At 39.7% G+C, this 12,458-nt stretch overlaps 1 protein-coding gene across 1 annotated transcript; it reads left to right on the top strand.

Moving 5' to 3' along the window:
* Positions 1–680: 680 nt before the first annotated feature.
* LOC127419722 (potassium voltage-gated channel subfamily A member 3-like) lies at positions 681–11,856 on the top strand. Its single transcript, XM_051661377.1, has 2 exons — positions 681–3,425; positions 10,947–11,856. The coding sequence occupies exon 1, from the start codon at positions 723–725 to the stop codon at positions 2,277–2,279; it is 1,557 nt and encodes a 518-aa protein (XP_051517337.1). The 5' UTR covers positions 681–722; the 3' UTR covers positions 2,280–3,425; positions 10,947–11,856.
* The last annotated feature ends 602 nt before the right edge of the window (positions 11,857–12,458 follow it).

Below are 12,458 nucleotides of genomic sequence, written 5' to 3'. Positions count from 1 at the left end.
AAATTAACTCATGCACCATTGTGGGTGTGTAACATAGGGAGGCTTTGCATAAATAAGAAGTCCCTGCTGCCCTCCAAATGTCAATCACAGTGACGTTAATGCTTGTCCTTTCATCTTTAAGGTGGGGGTAGAGGCACGTGCCACCTCTCATTAATGTTCTGAATGTAAGTATACGCGCCGAAAATTGTATATTCTAACCACGCAAGAGAGAACTAACGCTTCGCGGCATTTATTTACCATATTTTGGTATGACTAATTGTCCTCAGACACTTAATTAATCACGCTGGACTATTCATTAACTAAGTGTTTGCCTTTTTTATTAATTCGCTCTTTATACTTACTGTAACAAATATCGAATTAATTTTCTTTGTGTTTCTGTGACCATAAAGGTAGCTAGTTGTTGCACTTGTCCCCTAAAAGAGTAAAGGTGGGCATCTGTGACGAGCGTCTGGGTGTTTATGTTTATGTCTGTCTTGTAGGTTTCCGGTTGGACGACGTGCAGATATGTGATGAGCATCCGCGCGCCGTGGGCGGGAATAGGCATGTTTATAAACCACCACAGTACGCGCGCGCCGTGGGCGGGAACATTGGACTGTGAAAGTAGCGATTCGAGAGAGCGCGAGGAGAAAGCGAGTGGACGCGTGGCAGCGACTGGCGGCAGTGGCTGACTGGAGCTCGTGCAGGAGGCGCGGCTTCCACTGCCCCTCCACTTAAGCAGCTGTATGGACGAGCACCTCAGCCTCCTCCACTCGCCTCCGCCTTCCTCGACCAAGCGCCGGGCCAACAACCTCGTGAACCACGGCTACACGGAAAACGAGCAAGACATCATGACAATTGTTGCTTGCGACAACATGCTGGAAGAGTCGGCGGCGCTGCCCGGGCACAACTCGCTGGAGCGCTACGAGCAAGACCACGATTGTTGCGAGAGAGTTGTCATCAACATCTCAGGCTTGCGCTTCGAAACGCAGCTCAAAACCCTCCAACAGTTCCCCGAGACTTTACTCGGAGACCCCAAGAAGAGAATGCGCTACTTTGACCCATTAAGAAACGAGTATTTCTTTGACAGAAACCGCCCGAGCTTCGACGCAATTTTGTATTACTACCAGTCAGGGGGGCGTATTAGGAGACCCGTGAACGTGCCAATTGACATCTTCTCTGAAGAGATACGCTTCTACGAACTCGGGGAGGAGGCCATGGAGAAATTCAGAGAGGACGAGGGCTTTATAAAGGAGGAAGAGCGCCCTTTGCCCACCCATGAATTTCAGCGACAGGTGTGGTTGCTCTTCGAGTATCCCGAGAGCTCGGGTCCAGCCAGGGGCATCGCTATAGTCTCCGTTTTGGTCATTTTAATATCAATCGTCATCTTTTGTCTGGAAACACTGCCCGAGTTTCGGGACGACAAAGACCCGACTACGGTCGCTCCCCTTATGAACGGAACTCTCCCGTACTTCACGAGTCCCTTCTCTGACCCGTTCTTCGTCGTCGAGACTCTTTGCATCATTTGGTTTTCGTTTGAACTGCTGGTCAGGTTCTTCGCGTGCCCCAGCAAAGCCACGTTCTCCAAAAACATCATGAACATCATTGACATCGTGGCTATCATACCGTATTTCATCACTCTGGGGACCGAGCTCGCAGAAAGGCAAGGCAACGGCCAACAGGCGATGTCTTTGGCCATTCTCCGGGTCATCAGACTAGTCCGGGTGTTCCGGATCTTCAAACTATCGCGGCACTCGAAAGGTCTCCAGATTTTGGGGCAGACTCTGAAAGCCAGCATGAGAGAGTTGGGATTGTTGATTTTCTTTCTCTTCATCGGGGTCATCCTGTTCTCTAGCGCCGTCTACTTCGCCGAGGCGGACGATCCCGACTCGGGCTTCAGCAGCATCCCTGATGCGTTCTGGTGGGCGGTGGTAACCATGACGACGGTGGGATACGGCGATATGCACCCGGTCACCATAGGGGGCAAAATCGTCGGCTCTCTGTGTGCGATCGCGGGCGTGTTAACCATCGCTTTGCCAGTGCCTGTTATCGTGTCCAATTTCAACTACTTTTACCACCGAGAGACTGAGGGCGAGGAACAGGCTCAGTACCTCCACATCGGCAGCTGTCAGCCGCTGTCATCTTCCGAGGAGCTGAAGAAGACGCGTAGCACGTCATCACTCAGCAAGTCGGAGTACATGGTCATTGAGGAGGGCATCAACAGCGCGTTCAAAGCACCAAACTTCCCCGTTCAGAACAACCAAAACTGCGTGAACATTAAAAAGATGTTCACAGACGTGTAGGATCACTACAGCTTTCCAACAGTACCAATAATGATAAAAGTGACTCGTCGTTGCAAGTATGCGTGAAGGCAACGCTGTAGGTTAATGTCATGACAGTCAAGCGCTGAGAGCGTCGAGGGAAATTAATACATGATTTTTTTTTACGCGCCAGTCCCATGCAGTGTTTATCACCTGTTCGATTGAACCATTTTAGGCTACTCTTGAGGACTGTACATTCATTCAAATAGGCAATATGTGAAATCAGTATATCGTCAATGACAATTTAATAGCTATAATATTCGAATGCACTCATTGCGTTACATAGCCGACTTTGAAATCAAAAAACCGGGAACTGAACCCAGTTAATATGGGAATGGGGGGGTTGGGGAACTGGTAGCCAGTTCTGTATTTTCTTACACTATGAACAAGTGCGTTCAGATAACATATCACTATTTTGTGTGCTTTATTGTGTGTTGTTGACTCGTCAAGAAACATGCGTAAGATGCTAAATGTGAACTGTATGTGCTACTATTCATACAGACTTTGGAGATCTAAGAATACAGATCTAAAATGTGTTATAATTCAAGCACAAATGCAAAGACTTTTTAATGTGTACCAATCACTGCGAGACAAGAGGGAGGGGAAAGATCAGAGACTGAAAGCGCTTTCGACTGGATACTTCTTATCACGTTGAAGTGATGCAGTCTCCATAGCGACGATGGGTTCCTCGGCAACCTGCTATTGTTGCCATGGCATCTTTATTTTGATTTTTTGATTTTTTTTGCTTTCCAAAGAAATCCACCTGAATGTTTTGGAGGTCTGGCTGAAGGTTCGAAACGAGATGAACTATTGTGACCTCACTAGATAAGCTGGTGAAAGTGGAGACGAAAGACCACGAGAACATGATACATATTAAGAAATTCTTCCGGAGTATCATCAAAAATTCCCAACTATTTCGCCACACTCTGGGATAAAGTGCAATATATGTGAAAGTTTCATCACTTGAATAGTTAAAGAAATAAACACTGTCCAACATGCACAGTGAACCAAAGCGACTGCCGATACACTGCTCGTTCACAAGGGGCTGCTCTATCTACGCCAAATGCTTTGGGCAGCCTATCTCTATCCCCCCATAGGATGGACATCTCGCCTTGTCTTAACAAACAGGTGAATCCTGCACAACATATTTCTTGTAAATTAGCTTAACTCATTAAAAGGTCATAACTCAATGGATAATTAGTTCAAAATATGACCTTAGTTTAAAAGATTGCTCCTACATGTACACGCATGTTGCATTCGTCTCGCAGGACTTACAGTATTTGCATTTCCTAGCATTTATTTTCTTGAATGAATAATGATGGGTTTCATAATTAGCATTGCTAGATATAAGACATTTTATAATATACATGCAAACGAAGTGCATAATTAAAACAAACAATATGCTGTCAAAACCAAACAAATTATATATTATTTTATATATATAAAAATGAGCTGGAAAAGAGAAGCCTGCCCCACCTAAGCTCACCGTGAGTTGACACTGATTTGAAGCGTGACCGTGATGTCACGACTATCAAAGTGCTGCCGCCTTGTGGCTCAAAATAGTATCTCCACATTTAATACATGAGTGACTGAAATAAAATTAGAATCGTTTATTCTGTTATACGTTATGTATTAGGTGGTAGTGGTTTACCCAGTATTAATACTTAACAGGTTATGACAAGCAAAAAAAGATTATGATTGGCAAATATTTCAAAACTTCCAAGACTTAACAAAAGTCAGACTTCTTTAGTTTAAAATGATTGACCCCTTTGCAAAAAGAGAAAAAAAAAAAACAAAAAAAACAAAAAAAAAAGGTGCTATAATTTGTCTCATCTTAAGTCTGGTTCCTGTTAGTAACAGGATAAAATACATAAGGGGGAATTTGGAATTTCTGAGGGGGCACACATTTGTTACTTTAGCGGAATTAAATTCCGCTAGCTCTGTTAAATTGAGTGTACATTTTTTACACTGTAAAAAAAAAAAAAAAAAAGCCACCTGTAGCTGCCAGACATTCACAAAAAATAAAAAATAAATAAAAAAATAAAAATACAGTGACCATGTTTCAGGCATTACGGGATGTCATTTTAGTGCCTGTATATTTTACAGTCCACTGCTGTGTATACATGGGCAGACTGGGACTAAAAAGTGGCCCTGGACTTTCTGGCCCAGATCAGTCCACGCCCACCAAACCCAGCCGCAACACACCACACCATAACACACCACATCACTGATTTCATTTTCTGGCTCAATTTCAAATTTTTGTGTTGAAAAAAGACATTTCTATTTATTGACAACGGGCCCCACTGGTGAAACAGTTGTCATAATCTTAAAACGTCTATGTAAATGTAAATGTAACCACTGTAAATGTGATGAGTGGAATTTTTTTAAGAGAAAGCACTTAAAATAAGTACTTTATATCTCAGACAAATAACATGTCCGAGAACTTTTTTTCCCAACATGCAGATGTTAAGTTAAAATGTACATGAACATTTTATGTGCTGTGGCAAGTCAGCATTTCTTCAAAATTTTTAAAGATCTTAATCACCTTTCAACTTTTTTCTAGAGGTGCAAAAAAACTATTTTTTTAGTTAATATGAGATTGTGGAAACAACAAATATAATAATGATTTATTAAATATTTATATAGCTATACAAGATCAGAAAATGTTGTTTAAAATCGTTAGATGAAGAAAGTCACACAGCAGGACACTGATGACAATGCTTAAAATGTCATGTCAAATACCCACATAACTTTGTAAATGTTTATTAAAAAAAAAAAAAAAAAAAAAAAAAATCTGCGAAAACAGAAAATTGGCCAGAATATGTACAAATACAAATATAAACAAATATAAATATATGTAAAATATAATCATACCTCTTAAAATGCAAATCTTTGCAGATAAATTGCTCATATTTTAACTCTATGAGAGTTTGTTGCGTCTTTATATCGGCAGTGTTTTAATTCCTTCCCCAGCAGATTATTCTTGAAAAAAAAGTGAAAAGCCATATGCTTTTACAGACACTGTTTTTTCCATCCTTTAAACAAAGTAAGCTTCAAAGTCTCAAACAGCCATAAAGTAATATTTTTCATGACTTATTTACTGCATTTCTGTCAGACGTGAGCATAATTCAGCAAGGTGTGCAATATGTCTAATACTATGATAAGAAGATGTGCTGCAGCTCCCAGAAATGCTTTGCGTTATAAATAAATTATGCAAATGACTATGTACTGCTCATAGCTTTCCTGTTTGTCTTTTTTATTTACACTGCTGGTATTGTATATTTTGTAATTTGCAGTTATTTGTCATTTTGTAATTATTCAGAGCTCGTCTTATACTTAATGTGTGTTTTTGGTTGCCACCATTATTGTGATTTGTATGTCAAATAATGAAGTCCACGCGAGTGACTGTGCGCATACAGAAATGCACTTGAATGCCTAAGTAATTTCAAATTAGAAGTCATTAAATGATTTCAAAATCTAAGTCATTTTATTCTGTTAACCATTCCCGCTCTGTAATGCAGTCCATGTGGGAATGACTGTAGGAGCCCAGGGCGGCCGCCTATATCGCAGGTAGGACGGTGCCAAATTACCCAGCGGTCCACCGGGAAAATGATCGGTGCTCGTCCACCCCTGTGTATATAATTAAATAATGGCAGTGGCTATTTGCACTAATTGTAAATAGCAAGAAAAATCATCTTCTTTGCACCTAATTAAATACTTACATACAGTGTAAGGGCATTACAGCAGTGTGTTTATTGTGTTTATTTAGAGTCACACAGACTAGAGGTTTGCACGGGCCTTAAAATGAAACCCGACCCTTACCTGAAACTGTGTGGCCTAGCCCGAACGATGCTGTCAGATTATAAACCAGAACCCGCCCTGAACCCGAAATCGCTCACTGTCTTTATAATTTCTTCTAGCAAGTACTGTTGCAATAGGCTATTTCTTTATGTAAGCATATAGGCAACATTCGTAACAGTATTGAAACAGTAAACATACAGTTTTAACAAGGCACGGCAGCCCCTCAGTACACTAGAGCAGAAAGGAAAAAAAAGCATAGCCTTACCATTTATGTGCTGAAACTTTGCTTGGTACAGAACAATCTGGAATAATATGAAACAATGCAACAGTCCCCTCTAACTTGTTCAGACACCTGCGCTGAAAACAATCTAGACACAGCGCAAAGAATGAAACAGAGTGCAGATGTCTCAACATGCGTTTTTGACAATTTGAAGTTCTTTTTAACTTGACACGGTTTTTACAAAGCACCGGTCCCTCATGAGTAGCTGAAGAAACAGTGAGACGCGGTGCAGTCAAAGTCAAAGACATTCGTCCAGCATGTGTATACATAGGAAAACAATGGGAAAACACATTCGGTGTGAACGGCCCTTAACTCGTCCATACGCGTGTGTCTGTTAGTGAGAGCGTGTGTGAAACAAGTTCGGTAGGCCTGTTTAATTACAAACCCCGACCCGAACCCGAAGTCCTGATTGAAAAACAGACCCGAACACTGCCCGAAACCCATCGGGTTCTCAGGTCCCATCGGGCCCAGGTCGGGTTGCAGACCGCTACCACAGACACACTACACCAACCCCTACCCCTAAACCTAACCTTCCCTTACAAAAATTAACCATGGTTTTACTACAGGAACCTTAGTATTACCAAGTAAAACTATGGCCAAAAAGAATGGTTACTACAATATTACTGTAACAGTTCAAGGATGGGCTAGGAGGAGGTGGGAACTGGCTGAATGGTAAACATAAAGTTTAATGTCAAAACTCAAACTTAAAACAACATAAAACAAACACACACAAACGTTGAATGTAACGCGGCCTTGTGCGTCTCTCTCTCACTCGAACCGGCACCTCTGTCTGCCCCTTATCTCGCTCTCCCGCTGATCAGCTGATTCAGCACCGGCCGTACTCTATCACAGCCCGGCCACGCCCTACTCCTTGTCACAATTACTATAGTAAAAGCATGGTTTATTTAACCCACATCAAACCTTTCTCTCAACGTCCCACCATGTTAAAAAAAAAAAAAAATCAACCTTTATATTAATTTGTATTTATTATTATAATTAGTTTTAAAGGAAATATTAAGAGTGGAGACAGGATGGGAAAAAGTGGGACAAAAAGGGAATCGAACCCAGGACATCCACTTGATAAAAAACGTATCCATATCATCTTTACACACTACGCTATTGCAGCGTCAGTTGAGGTTGATGTCTGACTTTAATTTTTGAGTTTCCACAAGACTATTGGCGTGCAAATAGCTCTGCTGTGTGGCAGGTGCAATTTACACCTAGTGCAAACAGTCACTCAGTTAAATAATATAATGTTAATATAGCAACGTTCTGGAACTACAAAAATCTGCTTTGCACATTTAAATGTACTGTTAACCACCATAGTAACACAGGTAGTAAAACAAAAGATCAGGAGTAGCCCTTCCAGGAGCAATGGCCATTATGTATAAACAAAAAACTCACGTGACACTAAAATAATGTGATAAACATGAACTAAATAAGATAAAATGTAAAGTACAAAAGTGCATTCAAAGTTAAGATTAAAGAAAAAAAAAGTTTTTTATAAAAAATAATGAAATGCAAGCGGTCTCGCGTGGACTTCTGCGAACACCCATTATGCTTTTTTACCACAATTTTAACAATCATTTATCGAAAAAAAAATAAATAAAATTCACTGTTAACTATAGGGCAAATCATACATTTCATATATTTACTGTAAAATTGCATGAATCATTTTTGTTAAATAAAATATAATTTTACACTTTACATGGTAGGGTAGCTACCAGTTGTTTATTTATTTATTTTTTTTACTGTGCTTAAAGCAAATTAATTTACAGATTAATTAATTTTATAATGGAAATGAATTGCACACCATGGGTAATGGACAACGAACACATGGGAATGATATGATAGTTTGGTCAAATATACAATTTTAACTGGCCCGCAATTACCTTTGAGGCAAACAAGGCCAACTGGGGACTGAGGCAAGGTCAATGTCAAAGGCACTGGTCAGGTCAGGTCTCGATTTCCATCAAGCAAAGACCAAAATGAGCAAACAAATGGCAGCTTCAGTCTCCACCACGTTCATTTCGAGGGCTAGCTAGTCTCTAGGGTCTGATACCTCAGCTTGAGCTTCCCTCTTGCTTGTGGAATGGGTGGGGTGTGTGCCGTTGGTGCCAGGGCGGCGTATTCAGGGCAGGTTTTAGGGCAATGCTGCAGGGCTATTGGCCCCATGGTGGGTTGCAGATCGATTTTGGTCTCGTGGCTCGAGGTCCGAGGCTATTGGCCCCAGCTGACCAGTTAGTTGATAGCCCTGGCTCGGACTGGCCAGACAGTGGAAATGCAGCTACTCACATACCAAACTGAAATGTGTCAGCCTGTAATAGATGTCTTTTAAATGCCATCTATGATTATTCCTACAGGCCCAGTTTACTTTCAGGGTGTAGATTTTTGGTGACCTGTTTTATTTTTATTTATTTTTTTATATTGAAATGAGTGTCATTAATACGTTGATTTAAAAAGATCAAGTAAGCTTAAGTTACTATTTAAGTTTAGTTACTATTACTTAATACTTACTCATTAAACTGTCATGTCATCTGATTAAAATGTCAGATACATACTCTTAGATAAACTTTGTTTAGTGTCTTAGCATCACAAGCTTTTAAGATACCCAATTATGACAAAAAAAGCTATACGTTTAAATGCAGAGAAATACGCAAACTGCTATCCATCTTCTGCAATATTGCGCATGTCACTGTGAGGAATCTAGGACAAGCTGCATTTCTTGGGGAGCATTAGAGAGCTCTTCTGCACGGCTGCATCCACAAGCAGCTCCTGTCTGTCTAGTTCTATAGTGGCTTGTAATTTGATCCAATCTCTGCACACATTTTACCCTTTACTGTTTCCTCTGGACTTTAATGTATCTTTTGCGACTGTCTTTTTTTTTTTTTTTTTACCAGTTTAGCCTCAGAGGCATTACTGTGCTTTAAAAAGATTTTGATGATTTTGCCTTCCATGTTGCATAATAGACCTAAATGAAAGTCCTCCTTATCCAGGACAAGGGACAATTATAGTGAGATTAAAAGGAGTAATTATATCATTTGGCCACAGTCCGCTTTGTGTTTATATTGATTACTGTAATGTCTTGACTCTCTTGTGTTGTCAGTTTCCTTGTCAGGTTGATGTCAATAGAAATGGTGTCCCAATTTAGCTAGTCCTAATTACCTAAAGTCCTCTACAAAAACTCTTTATCAGGTCTTCATGCTCATTCACAGCATCATACAGTAAAGCCTGATGACCCTTAAACCATACTGAATTTTATGTACATAGGTTTCTAATGTTGGCAACTCATTAATAAATGCTTCGTATTTGTCCACTACATTAACGTACATTTTCATAGGTTACTAATGTTGAATAAGTAATATTAAGCATTTATAACATGAGATAAACTCACTCACTATTTGGCAAGTGTTTCATGAAAGTTGCCCTTTTTATGCATGCTGTTATAAACACATATCAGTGATTTATAATGCATTTGTAAATGAATTATTAGTCATTAATTAACCCCTTTATAAACACTTAACAGAGGGAACATTAATGTAAAAGTGTTACCAATTTTCTGCTTAGGCATGCATCACTACTATTGCTCAAAAAACATAACTCGTCCTGCATTGTTTGTGCAACTGACTTGATTGAATGATATCTCAGTTATGTGGTGTATTGAGAAGATGTGTGCAATTACATTTCTAAGCAATCAGACTTATGATCTGACTTTTCTCTTGGAGGATGATAAAACAGGCGAAAAATCCCATTGACGTACATTAAAGGGATAGTTCATCCAAAATTAAAATTCTCTCATTTACTCACCCTCATGTCATCCCAGATGTATGACTTTCTTTCTTCTGCTGAACACAAACAAAGATTTTTACTTTTTTGCTATAAATCTCCACTTTCACATTCTTCTTCTTTTGTTTTCATGTTCTTTGTGCATATCGCCACCTACTGGGCAGGGAGGAGAATTTGTAGTTAAAAGGTCTTAAATGTTGATCTGTTTCTCACCCAAACCTATCATATCACTTCTGAAAATATGGATTTAATCACTGGATTCGTATGAATTACTTTTATGCTGCCTTTATGAGCATTTTGGAGCTTCAAAGTTCTGGCCACCATTCACTTGCATTGTATGGACCTACAGAGCTGAGATATTTTTCTAAAAATCTTTGTTTGTGTTCAGCAGAAGAAAGAAAGTCATACACATCTAGGGTGGCATGAGGGTGAGTAAATGATGAATCACCTTTTTTGGGTGAACAATCCCTTTTATAAAAGTGACAAGAGCCACATCTAGGGACCAAATTATCATAGAGACATGGGAGGTGACCAGAAAGTAATCACCTAGAACACCCCAGCAACTGCATAGCAACACACTAACAACTACTCAAAGCACCTTAGCTTCTGCCTAACAACAACGTAACATTGGCAAGTATTCACATTTTCTTCTGGCTAGACAGCCTCTGCGCACCACTTGCCTTTTCTTCATAAAATGTGCCCGTGATTTAAAGCGATAACATTACATGGTTCCTATGAACTATTCTACAGTTTTTCATGTATTCTTGTTTTTTGTTCAACAGCAATGAGAAAGGAGAAGAAGATGAAGCTTTAAAGGAGTTTAATGTCTTGAGGCCGGATTGCCTGTGTGGACCCCAGCTTGCCAAATGTAGGGGCTTGTGGACTGTTCCCTTCTCCTCCATACTAATGGGAGGAGGTGCCTTCAAAAAATACCCCCATACAGTCTCCGGGCCCTGTTTCTCCCTGGCTAGACAGCCTCTGCGCACCACTTGCCTTTTCTGTGTTCAGTATTATGCCTCTTTACCAAAAAAAGATGGACTTGTGTGTTCATGTGCTTTTTTGCTGCTAAATGTAAGACTCTTAAAGGCAAAGTTCAACCAAAAGTGAAAATGTGCTAATTATTTTCTCACCCTCATATTATTCCAAAACCAGATGACTTTTTTTCTTCTCACAAAAGGAGATGTTAGACAGAATGTTAGCCTCAGTCATCATTCACTTTCACTGAATGGAAACAGATGCATTGAAAGTGAATGACCAGGCTAACATCTCTTTTTGTTTTCCACAGAAGAAAGACATATGGGTTTTGAACAACATGAGGGTGAGTAAATGATGACAGAATTGTCATTTTTGGGTGAATTTTCATTTTAACTCCACATAAGTGCTCCTACACACCCCTCTCTGGAGGAGTGTGCTAGTTAATCTAGATTCATCAGTTGTCATGTGTCGTCAGGCTGTGATGTTGTCGTTGACATTGCTGTATAAACTGATAGTCATAAACGTGACTGCCTCCTTGTCATTTTTTATTTTCATTTGTGTTGGTTACTTTTCTCTTTTTCTCTGTTTGTGTCACATCACATACCAACTTAGATCATTCTAATGACCTCCATTTACATGTAAATATTTGGTCACATTGCAGTTGACAAATGCAGTTGTGTTATGTTGATGCAATGTTGCAACATGGTGAAAAAGACAATTAAATGAATGTTCTGGGTTTAATACAAGTTCAAGAAGTACAGCATTTTTGGCATAATGTTGATTATAACAAAATATAATTTTGACTCGTCTGTCTTTTATTAAAAACAAAAAAACAAACAAAATCACGGTTACAGTAAGGTGTTGGTGCCAGTCCATAAAGCTAAATACACATTGTTTCAAAAGTCTAGCCACAAGACATAAACAGGTGTGTTAACATGATTTTAGTGTGATAAAATAACATACTAACCCGATCAGTGTAAACTTATATCCAAAATTACAACTTCATTGCGATGACAATGTAACATCCATTAACCCTGTAAGCGATTTTATCACACAAAATAATTTAAAACTGAGATTTTATCACATTAAAGTGATGTTAATATGTATAATGTTTAAGTCTTGCCGCTATACTTTTGAAACGGTGTGCAGTGGACTGGCACCATTCACTTCCATTGTAAGTGCCTTTCTCTCAGAGAACATGATAATATGGAATAACATGAGTTAATGATAGATTAGTTTCCCTTGGCGTAAGCCCCGTCCTGCGGTTCAGCATCAGGATTATTGCTTGAACCATCAGAACCTGATGGAAGGCAATGACG

The sequence above is a fragment of the Myxocyprinus asiaticus genome, chromosome 29 (assembly GCF_019703515.2).
Source record: "Myxocyprinus asiaticus isolate MX2 ecotype Aquarium Trade chromosome 29, UBuf_Myxa_2, whole genome shotgun sequence".
NCBI classification, from domain to species: Eukaryota; Metazoa; Chordata; class Actinopteri; order Cypriniformes; family Catostomidae; genus Myxocyprinus; species Myxocyprinus asiaticus.
Note: the sequence above shows the minus strand (reverse complement) of the source record. Positions and strands in the feature narration are given on the sequence as shown.